General features: G+C 41.3%; 1 protein-coding gene across 1 annotated transcript; it reads right to left on the minus strand.

Annotated features, from left to right (window-relative positions):
* Positions 1–5,612: 5,612 nt before the first annotated feature.
* Positions 5,613–20,133, minus strand: postnb (periostin, osteoblast specific factor b). The gene is made up of 22 exons (XM_048265522.1): positions 19,929–20,133; positions 19,274–19,372; positions 15,672–15,736; positions 15,134–15,291; positions 14,872–15,036; positions 14,615–14,761; positions 14,137–14,278; positions 12,680–12,892; positions 12,190–12,324; positions 11,547–11,695; positions 11,219–11,355; positions 10,492–10,622; positions 10,210–10,340; positions 8,498–8,600; positions 7,905–7,972; positions 7,665–7,710; positions 7,542–7,571; positions 7,190–7,375; positions 6,986–7,006; positions 6,699–6,785; positions 6,556–6,597; positions 5,613–6,320 (listed from the first exon to the last, which is right to left on the minus strand). Exons 1-22 carry the CDS (start codon positions 20,045–20,047, stop codon positions 6,271–6,273), a joined length of 2,424 nt encoding a protein of 807 aa, XP_048121479.1. The 5' UTR covers positions 20,048–20,133; the 3' UTR covers positions 5,613–6,270.
* Positions 20,134–20,911: the final 778 nt, after the last annotated feature.

Raw genomic sequence — 20,911 nt, forward strand, 5'->3', positions numbered from 1 at the left:
GCATGGATGTGCGCTGGTGCATTCCTGAATGAGAAAAGGGTGCGTTGTGCACCCGCCCATATCACTGTTATATCATCACTGATAACATATTTATAAACAACTCGCCATATGCATTTTAGGTAGTGTAGGATAGCGATTTTTAGACAAGACCCCTCCTTAGGTCGTTAATTGCCACACCCCTTGGCGCGTTGCTCAAAAAAAGACACGTGCAAGATAAGAATAAATGTTGCGCTGGGATAATAATCTCTGGCTTTCCGGCAGGCGCCGGTTTGCGAAAATAGGGCCCATTGTATTTTTGGTTCAATCTGAGCCAGTCTCCTTATGAATGTGCCTCTGGATGCAAAGGGTCCACTCCACAGAGTATCACATGTTAGCCAAAATTGCTATCTCTTGTGGAGCATAACCATTGGCGGCATTAAAGTGTAATTCCTGCAAAAATTGACCCAAGGATGTTTTTTCTGCATTACAACACGTCAAATAAGCCGTGGAGACAGTCATTCTCGTTAATCAACCACTACAGAGATTGGCCTGGTATATGCTATACCAAATCACAAACAGTGGATTAGCTAAGGGCAGTGGCTAAACGCTTCCCAAATAGCATTTTTTTTAAACCAGTAATATTGTTCAAAACAGCACCAAACCTCGTCAGTAGCTTGCTTAGCACCAACAATGAAGCACCAACAACCTAGTTAGCGAACCCAGAGTTTATTACAGAAGACTATTAGGCCGGTTTTACACAATATTTCTCAGATTTCGGGCCTATTTGGGTTACTGAAATTTTGCAAAATAAAATTCAAACTTTTACTAATTGGTATGCAACAAGTTATCAGTCATTTTGATAGGAGTAACCTTGTGAGCTTGGTTGAGACCACAATATAAGGGAATTTATGTTTTTTTGTCATTTTTCAGGTAAATGTCATTACCATCACATTATCTAATATGTACATTTTAAAGATGAAATGGTCAATCAATGATCAATCAATGATCAATTATGGTTTCACATGAAGTCTATTTTATCTTGAACTTATTAGAATTGTTGAATTTTACTTACAACATGAATTATAGTCGTTTAAGTATCTTATTTTTTTATTTTTTCACTCAACCCTGGCTTGGAATTTCATTTATTTGAAATAAATGCCATATATCATATCTGTTTTCATCCAGTGGCAATTTAGACTGTCCAACATTGTCAAAAATATCTAATTAATGTAATTTATTGTAATTTATACATATTCTATTGGCAAAAATATGCATGGTGATGGTGATGACATTGCAGTTCTGGTAATGACATTTGTTGCGGTGATGACAAATCACTGATCGTAATCTATTGCAATTAAATGTTTATAATTTAGAAACCCAAGTTGAACTGACTTTGTGGAAAAAAAAACGTATTTATTTTAAAAATAGTACTTTAAATGTATCATGTCATCACCAACACAGTCGTCATTACCACTACATTTCAAGCTATAATGTGCTGGTAATGACTGTGTTGGTGATGACATTTATACCGAAAAACTACCCTAAGAAGTAAAAATGATCACCATGCAAGTGTAGCTAGCTTTCTACATGTAATGTACATCATTTAAACTATTAAAGTAATTTTAAAATGTCAGGAATATTCAAAAATACAGAAATACAATGCGTATGGTAATGACACATAATAAGTGTAAATGCCCAAAACGAGGGATAAAGAGTAGATTTTCTTATGTTTCTGGACATCAAGGCATCAATCTTTCTGCTTGACACCCATGTATTCCACTGTGATATTAGGTGACCATGGTTACCAACATTTTTTTGATGAAAAACAGTAGCAAAGTGCCTTTATGTAGAGTGTGCTGGTAATGACGGCTAAACCATGGGACAGGTAAACATTAAGCAAAATAAAACAGGAAATGCATATATATGCATAATGTGTGCATGCAGTTCATTAGTTCAGGTAACATTTATTTCATATGCATGATTTTTTTAATTCATTTTTGATAAATAATGTTTGAGATATGGCACAATATGTGAAAACTCTGGTTGTGGACAACACCAAAACACTGATATTGTACCATAAAACACCAATAAAATGTGTCTAAATCATGAGTAGGAGCAACCATTAAAAAAGTCTAGGCTTGTTTTTCTTTATACTAATTAGTGATGCTAAACATTATTAGATTTAATGTGTTTTTAATAGAATTACACCCTGTGGACAGAAATAGGCCCCAATTCTGGGAAATACCCAACAACGCTCCCGGGTGAAACCAACAAAATATTTTATCAGATGTGCCTTTCGTTTAGACGGCGACAACGTTTTGGGGGTTTAAAAACGCAAAAAAATGAACCCACCCTCCAGAGTGGAAATCTTAAAGACGCTCCACCGTCGCGTTCCCGTCTAACAGCGACACCTCTGTTCAGGAGAATATTGCAACTAGTGTTGCGACCACCAGCGCGAGTATAAATGGTTACGGCGCTTCTGTAACGTCACATTGTCGCGCTACTGGTCGGGTGCGTCGAGTATGTGGGACGTTTAAAGGGTTGAAAACGCAAAAGTGTGCTCTGAGCTGCTCACGATGGCTATCCTTGCATACGCGGTGACGTAATATCCATGTGCAGTACAGCCAAACAACAACACGATTATTTCCATCAGTCGGATATTCAAGTTGCCTTAGCTGCTTATGATAGCTATTCAGGAGTCCTTTCAGTAGCATAATGAGTGTCTCTACATGTAAACCGAAGCATTGAGAACCTTGTAAGTGTACAGGCAGTTTATTAAAAAGAAACACATTACCCTTCACGTCTGGTTCACATACAGGCAGGCGCCTTGGGAAAACAGAACTCTGGGATGTGAAGCACTACTACGGAGAGAAGTAGAAGGAAGTTTCAACGCGTGCGCTCTTGGTGTTGTTGTATGGCAGTGTTTCACAGTACCACCTAGCCACCTGGCATGCATACTATTTCACACACTTTTGCGTCACCGTGTGCATGCAGATTTCCACCCAAAGACGCTCGTCTAAACGCGAAATAAAAAGTGGGAACGCAACGCCACTTTTGCGGATTGTGTTCAGATCGTTGTCGTGTAAAGCTAGCCTTAAGAACACTTACCAACTGTCCCCCTACCAGCACCGCACTCACGCTATCCGGATAAATTCTTTGGTCACCTCTATTAACGGTTTATGGCTCCATTGACTTCCATTCATTGAACACATGTAAACAATGGGGGAGCCATAATTAACCTGCCCTAGTGGCTACAAAAAGGGTAGATTGATGTCACCTGACAGAGGGCCTTTTTGTGAATGATTGCTTTGCTGGCTGGCCTCTCGGGCCTGCCTTCCTCCCGAGCTTAATGTCAGGACAGGCGCAGCTGTTTTGTTGTGTTGTGTGTCCTGTTTTTGTGCTAGTGTCAATGTTATGTCTGTCCTTGTTTGTGTTTTTTTGTAACTGTGCAGTGTTGCCATGTTGGTGCAGCCCACTTATTGGTTGGACTAGGCCCAAAATTTTGGTAGTGAGGTTAAATCACCATTTGTTGTGATGTAGTGTTTCCCTGTGTGTACCGGTTTAAATATCACTCCTCCAGTGTCTCTTCAAGTCTGTCCCTGTTTCTCCAATAAATTATTGTATGTGACACTAACAGTCTTTCTCTGTCTTTCGAGTATAACAAACCTCAAGAAAACGCTTTGTTATGTCAAGATGAGAAGATAATTATCTAAATATCTTAAGAAAACAAACTTTGTTATCTTGAGAGAGCAAGATAATTATTTAATCATCTCAAGATAACAGGCTTCAACTCTAGGAATCTACAGCCTTCCATAACATACTGTCATCTATTGCGTACTGTTCTACTGTGCAGTGTCTAACTATCTGATAACAAATCTGTCTTTCTGCCAAACAATCTCAAAGGCTTTGCGTTCTGTTACTCCTAGTCATGACTCCTATTAGCAAGTCTCCTGCCAGGAGCAAATAAGAAGCTCCTGATCGTTGCTCCATAACTGTCTGGACAATATTATTCACTATAGTCACTATATTATTGGATTCAGCTGTTTATGATTAAAATGTCTACACAGCAAAGTGTCATTAACTTCTCTGGAGAGGTAGGCTATTGGCTGACCTCGGAGAGCCCATGCAGTGCACATCAAGAAAGAGGTAGCAGCTTGGTTGTAGATGCCTGTAAAAGTACCAGATGTATAGGTTGATTGTGTCTTGTCTCATCTACTGTACATCCTTATGGATTGAACCCAGGGTTAATGGGGAAGTCAAAAGGCTGTTAAGTGTTCATCAACAGCTGTAGCAGTTGTTGTCAACCCTCTTTATGCAATAGTCTCGTGTAGTATTAGTACCGGTAGTAGTAGATTCTAGCTAATGGGAGTAAGGTACAGTAGGTTGTTCCAAATGAAAGAAGAAAACAATTTTCTAAAAGCCATGGCCAATGCTATTGGCAATGGCAGGCTCTTTTATATGGAGCGTCAATCATCAACAGACCTTTTTTCAAACACAGAAGGGAGTCAGTGCTACAAAAGGCGTTAAGGCCTATACTGTGAAATTTCCTTTTGGGAAAACAAAAAGCATGCTTCATGTGCACTAAAATGTCTGTTGGGCTTTCCATTTTGTAGACAAATGCCTGAATGTGCTTTCCACTTTGCAGACGAAATAAACTGTGTTCTGTCAACATAACAGATATCCTTGGACAACATATTTCCTTTGTTGACATGGAAAACCAAATGAAAGAACTTTGGCCCAACCCAGAAAGCTGTCTGTCCACAGATGCAAAGTCTGCTTGAACTTTGATGTCATTGTTTTGTTAAAGATTGTTTTGTTTTAAATTATGTCCATAGACATCTAAGCAAAAGCTGCTTGAACCCTCTTAAGACTTTTGAACTGACACTGAAGCTGGTGAGTTTTAATAGCCTTTGCTGTTATGTAGTTTGCAATGTGCTGACAGAATGCATCAGACCAAAGGCAGATCTTTCACATTATACCCTCAGGAATATAACCCATGGCATGAACTTAATTAATTCTTTGCTCAACACGGAGTTCTAGAAGAATCCTTCACTTTTGTGAGCAGAATGTGTGTGCATTCTGATATCTCAAGTGATGGACATGCATCTGTAGTATTTGCAGTGTTTTGTAGAGTTTGTCAGTGATGTATCTTCATTTGTAGTTTGATAAATTTATATTTTCCGCATCAAATAAAACTGGATTGCTGATTTGATTGCATTTTCACAGGCCATGTGTAAACCAGACTCTTAATCTGAATGAACATTTTCCTTGGCCAGGCTAAAACTGTAGTAAATTGTGTCTCTTGGAAAGCGCCCAGGCAAGAAGTGGTATTTCTGATTGTTAATTTCATTCCACCATTTGTAAATAAAGTCTAAAACAAGAATAATATTCAGCTATACAGATTGTATGACATGGTTGGATGACAGGGAATTAACATGATCCAGACCGTGAATGAAAACATTTATGCTATCCTCACAGTTTATACAGTGGGGGAATCACTGGGGGAGTCCTTTGAAGCGCGTGTTATGACAAGTGATCCAAAAGCACCCTTGCCACAGAGCCTTCTGCTTTGAACACAGGCCCATCAGTGTGAATTGCATAACCCAAAGAAAAGAAAGAGTGTGAGCAGCTACTGACGGAGCTCAAACAAGGGACATGTTTTATTGGGCACTTTGTGAACATTGGAACAAAACTGTTAACACATGTTGTGTGGCTGTGTACATCAAGATAACAGCAACAACAACAACAACATAATGGAAACGTTGAAATGCAGTCTTCACAGGGACCATTTGTATAGACACCTCAGCTGTAGAAAAGGATGCAGAAAGCCCAACTATTGGGGAAAATAAGATAATGGGGCAAAACTTGGCAAAAGTCAAGGATTTCCAACAAAACAAAATGTACCCAATAATTATCTTAAGCATTTTTTCCCAACGAAATAGCACCATAAACCATGCAGAGGTATATCCTAGCCGGACTTCTACTGATAGTCTTTGACAATAGTGATCCGTCTATTCTTGGTGATCAGAACAGTCTTTCCCCATTTGCAAAACCTCAGTGGACCAGTTTACAATATTTACATACCACTTGGACAACTTGATGGAACCAAACCACTTTTGAACCACTTTCAGCATTCACATTAAATTGAACACAATTAATCCGATTTTTAGGTCAATTAAACAAGTTCGATCTGCAAGCCCTTTTGCCTGCGGGGATGCAGATATTCACTTCAGCTAGCTGAAGTCATTTTTTTTTCCCAGGATTTGCTTGGCCAGATTGTCCTTGCACTCCTTACACTGACGCCTGGGGCTCAGCCAGTCTGGTTCTTCTTCTGGTTCCACCTGAAGACAGAGAACATGCAATAAGTACAATCAGTGATTGTTTCAATATAGACTTTTAATATACTGTTCTATATATATATATATATATTGATACAACTTTACAGTGAAATGTAAATTAAATGGAAGTTGGTGAACTTGATTACAGTATAGCTTTTTTATATAGCTTGATTACAGTATTATCAGCATAGCTTGCTTATTTATCATATTTTGATTTACTTATATATATATTACTTACTCTGAACTCTTCTGCTAGGAACACGCCTCACGCCTGATCCCGCTGCAATAAACATATGGACAAAGTAAAGTTACCAATGCATGAATTAGTTCTGTCACAACAATCCAGAGAAACACACACAGAGATTCAGAAGCGAGTCGGACCTTGAATCATCTTGCTGAGTCTGTCTGATTCTGCGTCGGTCAGCTGGGAATTACCCTCGAGGTTTGAGATGCTGGAGAAGTCGAAACCTGCACACAAAAAGGAACAGGAAGAACGCAAATGAATGGATGAAATAATTACCTGTTTTGTGTCTAATGGTTACCTGCCATTTTAAATACAGTACATCATGTCACTTAGATATTTGTGGATGGAGCTAGTAGATAGGTGATTATGGCCATTATCACACAGAGATCACACATACCAACTAAAATCATTTTATGTTACTTACTTCCTGCATCTACATCAGAACCTGCCAAAGACAAATGCACTACATTAGTAAATGTTCCACTTTTGTGTGTTTATCATTTTGTTTGCATGAAACAGATATTTGCTGTTTCATGAACTGAATGGACCAATGAATGGACCAATGAATATTTTGTATATGTTAGCTGTTATACTGATATGTATATTTAGCTGTAGTTTTGTCAAGTACCTGAGACAACAACCCTTGTCATGGTTGGTTCACCCTCAATAACACGTGTGACCTTTGTGATGGAGGGCTGTCCTTCAATGACTCTGGTAACTTTGGTGAATTTGGGCTCCCCTTCGATGACTCTTGTAACTTTGGTGAATGTGGGTTCACCCTCAATCACCCTGGTGATTTTGGTGACCTCAGGCTCTGAAGAGGCAAACGTGTTTTTTTTTTTTTTTAAATGAGGAGAGCATTTCAGAATACATTACACTTCCATCACAAGACACAATATATTTTCTTTATTTTTTTTGTCTAATATCTTCATGTACAGTACAATGCATTTAAGCAAAAATGGTATTCTGTGTAACATTACCTCTTTCGATAACACGAGTAATGGTCCTCTCTGCAGAAAAAAAAAGCATGGACCATTAACATCAAATTCCCTTCAGGTTTTGTTTTCCTGTTATGTAATGATAGTAATTATTCATAAACATACTCATAAACGTCAGTGGAATCTCCTGGTATCTGTATCCAGGCACATACTGCATTGGAACAGAGAAAGATAGGGAAAGGGAGAGGAGTTTAATGACTTTCCGTAGAAAATGATTACGTTGCCATTTCCGACCCCAGTTCATGCCTGGCCTTGTTTAATCATTAGGTTGCATCAGAGCCTCCAGCCCAGTGCTTGCTTCTCCTTCGTGTGAGATGGTTGTGTAGGCATGCCTAGATATCATACCCTGATCTCAATGTACTTAATGATCCTCCTCAGTAGCGTTAACAGGTCCTGGCTTCCAACTGGCGTCTCTTCAGAGGGAGAGCACAAAAGACAGTGTTAGAGACCTCTGTAGTCTGTCTGTACATTGTGTGCTTTTTTCCTGAACATTCTTGGATAAGATTAACAGCATCTGGATTTGAAATCTTGCAATGTTTTTGAAGTTGGTGATAAAAGTTTTGAGTGAAATCATCTGGCAGAGTGCAACGGTGACAGACATGGTGGCAAAATACAACTGTCGGTACGAAAAAAAAAATGAGAACAATCGGTTCTACTTAGCTCGAGTTGCTGCAGCCAACAGCTAGAGCAACCAGGCAGCTACAGTGTTGGGCATGTTCATGAACCCCATGTTCATGCCCCCAGAGTATAACACTGTAGTTGACAAGCTATTGACTGCAGCAACTCTAGCTAGGTAGAACTGATTGTTTTAAATTTATTTTGTTCATACCGGCAATACTCGGTGACCTCGAGAAACAAAGATCTATGTGAAACATCACCGGAAATTCTCCTTTAAAGACAGGAATATTTGCAGAGAATGGATGAAAGGACATAAATACCTCCAGGGTACAGAAGGCTCTTAACAAAGTGAACGACTCCATTGGTGGCCATAATGTCAGACTCCGGAACCTTGACGGTGTTCACCTGCATACTGTTGTTCACCTGGATGAAAAGGTGTCAACACAAAGACAACATCAGAGGATCTGACATTTATACCTCTTGTGGGAGTATCAACAACAATTTGGCAGCCTGTAGTACCTACGCCACAGAAAATCTTAAACAGGAACCGAATGTGTTTGCTGATTTGACAAATTTTCCTTAATCCCATTTAAGACATTGCTTGGGTGATAAATGCACAGAAGGACAACCAGAGGAAATTGTTGTACTTCCTCCAGCCATTCACTTGTCTATCTCATCACCAGAGAAACAACAGATTCATTCTGTCCTCTTGTTCTGAAATTAATTAAACAGCTGGCCGCCTCCTCGGCTGTGGAAATAACATAAGCCAGCTTTTACTGCAACCTGGTGTGCCCTGTCACGGTTCTGCACTGCTTGTCTGCACCAGATGAAAATTTAAAAACAGCTGCGGCACACATCTTTACATGCTCTCTACAGTTCTCCTGTGAGAAGGAACAGATATGTACGTGGGAGGGGGAAGTCCTCGCCTCAAATGCATGGCGTAATTTTTGTTTTTAATCTCTTTTCCAGGATGGACTGTCAGACATCCTCTGCAGGCGAGCCGGAGCATTGTAAATGCAATACATGGCAGAGACCACAGTGTTGCACAAAGGAAATCCTCAGTGTTGGGTTCATGCAGGACATACAGCAGAAACACACAGACTTTTTAGTAAAAGGTAGAGTAAGATTAATACAATGGAATATTAGAATCATGTTGAAGAAAAAAGATTTTGATAATACTGTAAAGTCATAATATTACAAGATAGAAGTTGAAATATTATGAGAATGAAGTCATAACATTATGAGTTAAAAGTAAAAATGTTATGAGATAAAAGTTGAAATGTAACTAGAATAAAGTCATAAAATAAAGAGGAAAAGTCCAAATGTTATGAGATTAAAGTCTAAATATAACCAATGGTGATGAGGAGGCTACTACAAGAACGCCCCTGCTGTAGTACTTTCGATGTTGATGTCATGCTCGCTGGTGTCCTACTTCTTCTGGATCTAGGATCTTAATGATCAAGGGAATTGTTTCTTGTGAAGCTCCAAACCACCTTTGGATTGCACGGTGATGCAACCAGTGATAGCTCTGCAGTGAACCACTTCTTGCCAATTCCTCCTCCACAAAAGTGGCAATTTATTCCCAGTCCATGTGGTTCTTTCGTCTGAACAGCTTCTTGCAAAATCCTTTTAAAGTCCTTATGCTTACGATAACATGGTGCTGATGTGCCAAAAGATGAGGTATTTCAAATTTTATCGCATCATTTTATGACTTTTTTTTCTTGTAACATTACAACTTTTAGCTTGTAACATTTTAAATTTTATCTCATAACATTATTATGACCTTATCATCATAACATTTTGACTTTTATCTAATACTATTATTTTTTCGTAACATTTCATCTTTGTTCTTGTAATATAATGACTCTTTTCTCAAAACCTCTGAATTTCTTATCTTCAGCGTGGCCTTAATACTCAGTTGAAGTTTATACTGTCTGCAGGGCATTATATATTATTGCCGTTTGTATGAAGGAACTGTTTGACTTCAAACTGATATAGAAATAGTACCCTGTACTTTTTTCTCTGTACGTACAAGCATAACCTTCAGGTTATTTCCCTGCAGTGTCTTAAAGAGGTTGGTGACACCAGTCTCCAGTCCACCACCGATGAAGACGCCATTGCTGATGTGGTAGAGCAGGATTGTACGCAGGGCATCAGTGTCCCCTAACCAAGAGAGAGAATGACTTAAGTTATCTTCTTCAAAGGTCAATATCAGGTAATAAAGACCTGTTTTTAATAGTCCAACACTAACATGGTTATATTTCTGTAAACACGAATATAATGGAACAAAAGAATAATAGAGGTGTTGACATACTTGTCAGCATGTCAATGTCACGTTGGCTCAGGCCAGCAAAGGCTTCGTCAGTCGGGGCAAACAAGGTGAAGTCTCCCTCCTGCTTCAGCAAATCAGTCAAGCCTGCAACCTCCATCAGGTTCAGGAATATCCTGCCAACATAAACACCGTTCTCTTATTACCATGACAACATTTACTACAAATCAAGTTTTGTTCTCTTCGGTTACACTTTATTTTAGCAAACATATGTTAGTCATTAATACCTAACTAATATGTGTATGTATTAGAGCTCAATAAGGTATGTATTGAGCATCATTGCACATGTATTAGGTCTTTATTCAACAATTTCCCATTCTTACTCAATAGGTAATTTTTTCTTGGTAAATTCTGAATAAGCAACTCATTGGTCTAAATCTAAGGTTATGAATATGTACTATGGATCAAAATAGAAAATGTATAGTCTTCTATATTATGTTATTATTCTGTCACTATAAGTCACATAATCAGACAGCGAATTTATAAGCGAGTTTATAAACTTTTATCAAGAATAAATTACCTACTGATTAAGAATAAGAAATTGTTCAATAAAGACCTAATAAATGTGCAACGGTGCTTAATACAGACCTTCTTGAGCACTAATACATGTACATACACATATTAGTTATGTATTAATGGCTAACATGTGTTCGCTAAAATAAAGTGTGACCCAAGAGGCTTATTTAAGACCTTTGTGGCCTTATTCCCGTACTTGAAGTTTCCGTTGTCGTAGAGGATCTTGTACATGGATGACTCTGCAGGCTTGAGGAAGGCAGCCATAAGGTGAAGGGCCCCGTTGCTTCCCTCCTTACTGCCTCTCACCAGACAGGAATTCTCAATGCAGACAGCCTGCCAGACACACACCATAAAGTACACAAGAAGATATATGTGCACGTCACATCCATCAATCACAACCTGTCCGCTCACACACCCCATCTATTAGCTGTTATTGAGTGTATTTAAGCATTAAGTGGGATGATGTTGAAAGCTGGCCTAAGGGCTTTTTTTGCTCATTGTCCATGGTAACTTTGAAAGCTTACAGTTCTGTAGATGAACACCCTGAGGAACTTTCCGGAGATGGTCTCCAAAAGCTGGCCGTTGTACAGCTGGCTGAGCACAATCTTCTCCTTCAGAACGTGGTTCTCTAGGATGATCTTCAGCAGGCGCTGGTCCATGCCCATAATCTCGTCTGAGGGTTAAAAAGCAAACTTTGTCAGCCATTGATGCAAGCTGAACAGCTATTTGAGAGCAGACAGGCAGACAAAGGTCAGACATGTTGTTAACTCCTATGTTGACCTAGGCAGTATATACTGAGCTGTAGCTTGAAGCAACTTCTCCTCAGGCCATAAATCAGTGAATTATTTTTTCATGAATCACAACAGCATGACTTCTGGCTTGTTGGGTGGTCATTGTGCGATCTGGGGGATATCCCAGAAGGATTCATTTGCACCGTAAAGATTTGGCTTGTGGGGGGTTGAACCAACACCGTAAAAGATCACCACTGGGGACCTCTTTCACACTTCCAGGACCCGAGGACCTGTCCATGTGTCATCACTGGACAGGAAACACCTGATGCCTTTGACAAGCTCAACAGCGTTGTGCGTGGAATATTTGCACACCTGCTGTTGGAGGAAGCAGGAGGAGAGAACGCCTTGCTTGGGACAGGACAGATGAGTGACTCACCGGTAAAGGCTTTATTCATGGGAGCCAGAAGTGTGTACTCGGCCTGAGGTCTCATGGATGCGGCCAGACCCAACTCAAACAGCATGTCGCCAAATGTCGACTGGGAGGCGCCCACCAGCTCCACCACCTGTTTAGCTTAAAGGATTAAGGACATGTCCTATTAGTTTAACCCTTAAAGGAGTACCGTCACACCGGTGTGACGGGAATGTTGGGAAATTAACGTTCTAAAGAATATCTGGGTTCATTGAATTCAACATAGAATTTTAGAACCTTCAATTGTTGCGGAATTTAGAACGTTCAAAAACCTACACCTTTAAGGGTTAAGGACATGTCCTATTAGTTTAAAAGCCCTTTAAGCATGTACATTTCTAAATTTTAAACAATGCCTACACAGCTATAAATTCAAATACATTTGCCATCTGCTTAACACAACATATTTTACAAAGCATTTTGAATTTGCCAAATCAATCTAAATTGAGTCAACACTAACCTGAGTCTGGCATGAGGACCTGATCAATAAGATGAACAACACCATTGCTGGTCACAATGTCCTTCTTCAGGACCATCTTGACGCCGTTCACGGTCACGCTGTCGCCGTCGCAGCCAATCTCGATGTTGGTGCCCTCAAGGGTCTCGTAGGAGGCCCCTGACATGATGGCCTCGGAGCATTGCAGTGTGTTCAGCAGGTGGAAGTTGAGCAGGGCTGCCGGGGGCAACCAAAGAGGGGAAACGATGATTACACCTGAAATGAATCCTTCTGGCTGACTTCACTTCCAGCTCATTGCACTTTGTGACATTCGTGGTGGAGAAGGAAGCTGTCATTTAATTCAGATTCAAGAGCAACACAGCGTGAATGTGATACTATAAAGGACCGCTGCATGTATATGTGTACATGACACGTACTTGTTTAGACCGTAGGAATTTCATGAAGATTACATGATGGATAGTCCATTAACAGGAACTCATGCTACTCCTAAACACATTTACAGATAACGGGGTGAGCTGCTGAGGACGATAACGTGTGCATGGAATTTTACAATGTTGCAACAGTGTGTTTATGAACCTAATAACCCTCATATCCCTCGGATCCCAACGGGCCCTTCCTGAGCAATCCTTGTGGCAGATTCGAGTCATTTCTCTTCAAATGAAGTGGTCTGATCTGGCAGTAAAAGGCAAATGTGGGCCTCATAAAATGGCTGAGGCTTGAATTTGTGCCAGTTCTCACTGGTTTGTAAATGAGGCAGCTGCTTCATGCCCTCGCTCCCTGCCAAGGTGTGTTGGGTGTAATTTAGGTGCGAGGATGCTCAATTTACAAGATCTGTTGATTTCTATCAAAAGCACCCTGAAGCGTGGCCTTTTTCTGCCCTTACAAAGACATGTCTCAAGCACTCCATTTGAGGAGAGATTTGCCTCAGTGTAACCTGAATCTTCATTATACTTGTGATACTGAGACTTTGTGAAATTATGGGCAAACGCTGTTAGTCCAAATGCAAATTCAGGAGATCTTCTGTGAAATAATCGCTGAAATCTAAGCCTCCTTTTCATTATCTCTACACTGTGGTTGGTGGAATGTTTTCCAACTGTCTGAGAGCTTGAAACCCATCTTGAAGCTTACAGTGTCTTCTCTCATCTTTTTCAAATCAAAATCCTTAAAAGAATATACATTTACAAACTGTGTTTTTGGTTGACTCTGACTGTATTTATAAAATACCTTGGGTGGCAGACACACTGAAACCGGCGTTTTCCGGAGCCTTCATGTTTCTGAGCTCCTCAAAGCTCCTAGGACTTACTGTGTCGCCTGTCACCAATATAACCTCTGAATTCGGTTCCTATACTCGGTTCCTATTCTTGACTTATTGTCCCCATATGTGCGCTTTGGCTTTCTTATTTGTTGAAGGCATTCCACAGAGGCCCTGAGGCCCTATTTCCGCGGGCCACTGCGTTTACCTTGGAGAGCAGTCTGGTCTCCCATGATCCTCTCCAGAATGTCGCTGTTGATTTTGTCGAAGGCTTCGTTTGTCGGGGCGAACATGGTGTAGTGTCCGGGCTCGCCCAGTTTGTCCAGCAGACCAGAGGCAGAGGCGGCAGTCTAGGTGTCAGACAGAGATGTGAATGTCAGGCAGCATGGACACTATCAAACAGTAGAACCAGCCTAACCTACACTTATACAACTACAATACCACAATGGCTATTACTTGTTCTGCGAGAAATACGAGGATTTTTAATGTGTGCAGGAAATGGCAACTAGTAGTTGAATGTTAGTAAGTGTTATACACTACATCTGTGTTGTGTCATAAAGATCCACTGGAGCTCCCCAAGACTTCTGAGGATATCATCTCGGCAGAATGCATAGATGTGTATGGATGGGACAGGATATCAGCTAATAGTGTTTTTTGAGCCATGGTTGTCAATTCGCTTCCCTCACCATCAGGGAGCTGAGGTCATCCTCTGTCTCGATCACGTCCTGGATGGTCCTTCCCACAGCTGTGATGACACGGTCAATGACGTGCACCACGCCGTTTGTGGCCACCTGGTTGCCATGGATGATCCTGGCGCAGTTCACTGTGACAATCTGATATCGAGAGCAGAGAAAATGGTTGCCTTTTTTGCACCACAACATTTCAATACACTTAGTTTCAGACCATTTGGATATCAGTGGTGCAGCTCTGGCATAGCCCTTACCCCATTGGGGTAGTGGTTTATCTGCAGGTTGAGGTCGTTGTACATGGAGGGGACTATCATGCCGTTCTTCAGATCCTTAGTCAGCAGACGTTTGTTGATCATGTGATAGTGCAGGGCATTGTACAACTCGATGTTAACATTGCTAACCAGTGAATTTCTTATTTCCTGTGAGAGAAAAGACAGACAGAAAGATATCATCAAAATAATCTCCTTGTTATGGTTGAATATATAAATACAAATTTGACAAGAGACATGTTTTTACTGGCTCCAGAAGATCCCAAGCCTCGTTGCTGGGGGCGAAGAATGTGTAGGATCCAGTTCCCTCAATCTCTTCCCTTAGTTGGGAACGGTCCGAGTAGTCTTGGGTGGTAATAGCCTTCACCAATCCAAGAGTGCCGTACACGTTATCAATTGGCATCACTGAGGAGGAAACATATTTCTCATTGATTTGCATTACTTACAATCATTTGGAACATGTAACACATGATTCTCACTTTATATGTTTTGACATTTTACAGTTTACTGAGTGATACATAGATGTAACATACATAGTTGTACATGTATGTAAGAAACAGTTTTGTGTAAGTACTCACAATTACACATAATTAAACTTAACCATAAACCTAATCATAACCCTGTTTTAGCAGTACACGGAACATAAGGACATGTAACATAAATGAAGAGTGGTGTCCACAACTCACCAACAGCATAACATGCATACATTTAGTCAGAACTGATACTTAATAAGACGTCTTCAATAAGTCTAATTATTAGACATAGAATGCAGCATAAAATCACACCTGCAGGACATCCACGCATGCCATCCAGCTTCATGTAGCCCGGGCAGCACTCATACAGCACGGTCCTGCAGGAGACAAAACAAACACAGTCATCAGTCAGAACAGTTTATGTTCAATGTCAATATAATCCCATGTTTGATATGGTTATGGTGGCCACTGCTGCTCTTTGATGGCCACCTCAACTCAGCTGCGGCCAGTCATGCGGTCTCAAGCAAAAAAGACCTCAGACTATACAAGATTCAGACTACACCAGATTAGCCAGTTGCTTTAGTTTGTAGATGGTTGCCTCTGCCATCCCATGAATCAGCAAAGTGGACATTATTGACTCCCTTGCGGTTCTGACCAGATAGTTTTCCCATATGGCTTTCATCATTTGTCTGCTTACATAAACAGCGCTTGTGGGCCAAAGGTTTTGCACCCGAAAACCGCAAGATTTATGTTACCACTGCAAAATTATTACATAAAGCAAAACAGGGCTTCATCTTTAAAGCTCAATCATTACACCACAAGGCTTTATTTTTGGAGCCTTGAGTAAAACATAATAGTAGCCGTTTGAAGAGACTGATATGTTTTTTCCCAAAGCAGTTCTATAAATAGCTTATAAATGAATTCAACTATTAATTCAGAAATAGGAAAATCTTTAGGAAAACCAATGCTTTAAAACAAAATATATATAATTAATTATTATGGGAAATATTAATTAAACTGCAATTAGCATTACAAGTACTTTTGCCAAACAAAAGGCTAATAGCTAAATCATATTCAGGTTGACTCCTTTTTATGTCAGGATCCAGGCTGTTGGCAGGTATAACTGAAAACACCAGACATTAATTGTGATTTCCTCTGTGGCCATTAATCAACTTCACACAATAAACTGGTGATAAGTGCCTTTTCATAAGCATTGGAGTGTAAGCATTACCACATGGCCAACAGCCTGTAAAAACAGGTTTACAGGTTCTGAGCCACTGTTTCAACTCCGACAAGGCTGCCTATTGTTAATATGGTCAGAATATATACAAGTGAAAGGAGTTTAAAAAAAAAAATCTTTCAGCATTGTTCAACACCACAGGGAGAATTTTAAGGGTCTGGAAAAATCCACTGGTGTTGTGCCAGGATATTCTGTTTTAGCCTATGGCTGATCTTATGTGAATAATTCAGTGCAGACAGAATAAACCATTAATGATGCATTTGCATATGTCAGGTTTATTACTGTAAATAAGGGTTGAGTTTGCTTTTAGTGAAGTGGAGACTTAAAGATTTAGGACCATTGCTTCTCATAACACTAAGCAGATGATGTGATATTGTTCTGAACAGTTTCCTCTCTAAACATGGTAGCGACTGAGCAGGGGAACAGCAGCTACCACAAGTATGACTCATGTGTCTGGATGGAGAGATTGTATGTGTGTGTGTGTGTGTGTGTGTGTGTGTGTGTGTGTGTGTTGGGGAGGGGTGGGGTTGGGTAAGGGGGGTTGGCGGTGGTTGAGGGTCAGGGTAAGGGGTGTGTGGTTGGAAGGACGTGGGAGAGGGGGTGGTGGAGTCAGTGGGTTAGGAGTCCTGGGAAGCCTCCACAACAAACGTTTCCATATGCGGCCTTGCACAGAGCACATTTGGATACAAACGCGCCTGAGGATGCATTGGTCCAGACGGGCTGGAGCTGTAAGTTGCGACGGAGGAAGGAAACCGAGGAGCAGAGGCGGGGGTGACCTGAGGGTAGTGGGGGTGGGGGCTGGAGGTTGGATGAGGTACCAAATGGAAATCCGCTAAGGCTTCCAGCAAAAGCAGGGAGCAAAAACAACCGAGAGTTTAGTTGAAATGTTCAAAGCCATTACAGTTGGCACTCATTTTTTTTTTTTTTTGGGGGCAGGGCATTCTGTTAAGGAGCACAGGTGAGCGGTTGATGACTCACTGTCAGTGTGTCTGCCTCGGCCTGGGGCTTCGAAGGGCAGGAGGGAGACACTGGGGGAGGTCAAGGTTTGGAAGGGGCTGCAGGGGTGAATGAGACAAGGTCACATAGGTTCAGCTGCGCTCCAGACAGTTTGGCAGGGCGTTATATGACACACCTTAACACATACTCCCATGCATGGAAGAAAGGATGAAAGAAAATCTGGAGACAGAGAACAAACCCTTTTTCTTTTTCCCTGGGGAAATGCCGGAAAGCTGGAAAAGCAAATGTCAGCACTTCTTGCAGTAGGAGACCGTCTCAGACTTTCAAACAATACAATGCCACACTGAGTAATCCCTCCACACCTGCACCCACTAAAGAACTAAAATAACATTCAACCCAGGTTACACATGGCTGGGACTGTTTAAACGGTTGCCATAGATATTCATGAAAGCGTATGATTTAACAGGAGCCAAAGCCTTACTGGGGTAACAGATCAGCCCACTTGGCATGGCTACTTTACAACGGGGTGCTGAGCTCACAGAATTAACCAACCAAAAAAAGCAGCCATCCAGCGTCTACCAAGAGTGAAATAACGCCACAACAGCACGAAAAGGCCGGCATACTCTGTGGAGCCATACATGCACATAACATGGAACAGTGCTTTGGGCAATGATGCCATGCCGTTGGAAGGAAGCCAGGCTTGAGGACATCGAACACAGAGATAATTTGCGGGGCTGCTTGTGGCCAGAAAGCGCTCTGTTTCACGTGACGACCTACACAAGGGTACACAGGCCGTCCCTTTTTGTGCTAACATCCTCCTTTCCGACCGCGGAAACTGGAAACGCAGCCATAGACATTACAGTGAAAACATACAGTCTAGCGTGAGTGGTTCACCATTGTGGCTGTTGCAGAAACCAACCCCTTCAGAGAAGACTCCAACTTTGTCCACCCCGGGGGTATTTCACACTCCTCGAGAACAATTTTGCTCACAAAAGGCCTCCTTTCTTCTGAGGGCCCACAGAGCATTCCCTCAGAGCCTGCGTCTACATGTCCCATGTTCATAGTCACCACAAATTCCCACCTCAACACTTTTCTTTAACCTTACCCTGTCTCCACCTACAAGCATGTTTCAACAGAACCCAAGGTAATTTTTTCACTAATATTCAATCAGTACTATAGAGGTCGTAAAACTTTACTATCCGTATCAATCTTTTTTATGAGTCTTTAAGGCAAATAAGTTTAGCTGCAGCGTGTGTCAATAACCTGTTTTGCTCAATGTACTGTGCATTAGCCGTGCCTTTGAGGATTCCACAGAAACACCTTTTCTTTTTTTTAAAGTGGAGAGTATGGACGTGCGAGTGATTTTTCCAAGCCCAGAGCAGTGCCATAAATCCACTGACAGCTTCATAGAGCCATTCTCCTCTCCAACAGAAGTGACACAGAGAGGCAGACAGAGCTATAATTCTTCTAGCTTCCCTCAGAGGTAGATGAAAATAGCATCTGCTCGATGCCGCCTTTTCCAACTCGCTGGGATCCGGGAGCATCATTTGCACCTGGAATTATCAGGGGGGGGGGGTATTGGGGAGGGTTGGATAAGGTGACCCCTATTCTTCCCATTTGACCTTTGACCTTCGATCTCAACTTGAGAGCCTTTTGCGGCAGCCCGACCATCCCAGACCATCCCGACCGAAGGAGGCCGTAAAAGAGTCCCACTTACGCTTTCTTTCCGCAGATGGCCCCTTGGTACCAATTACGGCAAGTGCTGAAGTACTTCTTCTTGGTCCCCATGACTTGCTGCAGAGCACAGACATTAGGGCTGGAAAGTAGAGAGGCAGGAGGGAGACAGAAGATGGAGTTACCATGACAGCACAGCAAGAGGTGATATACTGTCTTTTGTTCTGACAGATGTAATATCCTTTAATTTTCATGCAGGAAGATCCCTCTTTTTAGTGGGCCCTTATGGGTCTCCATGACTAATTGGTTGAAAAATGTTATAAGGTTGCATTGTCATATTTAAAGTTACTATTCATTAGTTCTGCAACTGTACATTTAAAGTATATCACGTGCAACTGTCATGCAGTTATATAATATATAACATACAATAAAATGTATAATATATATATACTGTATATAAAAAAAAGCTTTTTGCATCAAACTGCAACCCTTCAGTAGGGATCTCTTATGCAATTTCTCAAAATAATGTATATGCATTTTTAAAACATGCATTATCCCATAGGTGTCAACTACATTTCCTCATGAACACAAAGCTTACAGAAAGGTTACACAGACAGTCAACCTCAACTATCAACTTTCTTTTTTCTTTAAAAATCTAAAGAGCTGAGGAAATAATTTAGTAATTATGAAAGCCTTACCCCTCCTTCTTTGCCCTGATGCGGCTGTGGGCCACAATTTTATCATAGGCTGAAGAGTCAGCATGATCAAAGTTGGACAGCACAAAAAGCACGAAGGCGGTTGCGAACAGGAGCTTCATCCTCTGCTTCCCCTGCTGACTGGACCCAAAGAGAATGAAATGGACTGCAGGATGCAGAGAGCGTGCTTATATACTATGGGTCTCTCCAAAGAGGGAGATTGGCAACGTGTCTGTTAGATGCCTTAACCAGCCCCCTCTCCTCTCCTTTCCTCTCCTCCCCTTCCTCTCTTCCCCTATCCCACTCCCCCTGGCCCTCAACACCAATGCGTTTCTGCACTATACTGAAACCGGGGAAAAATAGTGAGTCATTTGGATGTGGAGGTGGGAGAGGCAAGGAAGGAGTGAGTGAGTGAGTGTGTGTGTGTGTGTGTGTGTGTGCGTGGGTATGTGCATGCAAGTATGTTGGTGGTGGAGTGTGTATGTGTGCGTGTGTGTGTGTGTGTGTGGGGGGGTGGGGGGGTGGGGGTGGGGTGGGGGTCTGTGGGCTTAGCTTGTTGGTGGTGGAGTGCCGTATGTGTGCGTGTGTGTGTGTGTGTGTGTGGGGGGGGTAGTCTCATTTTCCCCAAATTACTCTGAGGTCATAATTAGTGTTCTACAAATGTTTGATGGAAACTACAGTAACCACTTTATTGACATCTCAATAGATTAAAAATATATCCAGTGGTGATCGATCACTGTGGGTGGTAGACCTGAGACAGCTTGACACATCTGCTTTGAAGTTTGTAGCAGAATTAATCATCTCATGGTTAACAATTCAGCCTTGAACTGAAGTGAATAGCATTTCAGTGAAAACATGCAAACAAAAAAGTAATTCCCCTAGAGTGAGCTGAAATTACAGGGGGTGGACCACAAATTATTTACGCAATACAAGATAGAGAGGCAGACAAACCCAAATCAGATGAGAGGGAGATGGATCCAAAATCC

The sequence above is a fragment of the Alosa alosa genome, chromosome 15, assembly GCF_017589495.1.
Source record: "Alosa alosa isolate M-15738 ecotype Scorff River chromosome 15, AALO_Geno_1.1, whole genome shotgun sequence".
In the NCBI taxonomy this organism is placed as follows: domain Eukaryota; kingdom Metazoa; phylum Chordata; class Actinopteri; order Clupeiformes; family Clupeidae; genus Alosa; species Alosa alosa.

What these genes read in the sequence shown, in the direction of transcription:
- postnb (XM_048265522.1), bottom strand. Translation starts at nt 20,047, where the DNA reads ATGAAGCTCCTGTTCGCAACCGCCTTCGTGCTTTTTGTGCTGTCCAAC. An exon ending in CATGAATAAAGCCTTTACCG is followed by an intron (nt 11,696 to 12,189) that starts GTGAGTCACTCA and finishes TTTAACCCTCAG; the next exon opens with ACGAGATTATGGGCATGGAC. An exon ending in TGACATTGACATGCTGACAA is followed by an intron (nt 10,341 to 10,491) that starts GTATGTCAACAC and finishes TCTCTTGGTTAG; the next exon opens with GGGACACTGATGCCCTGCGT.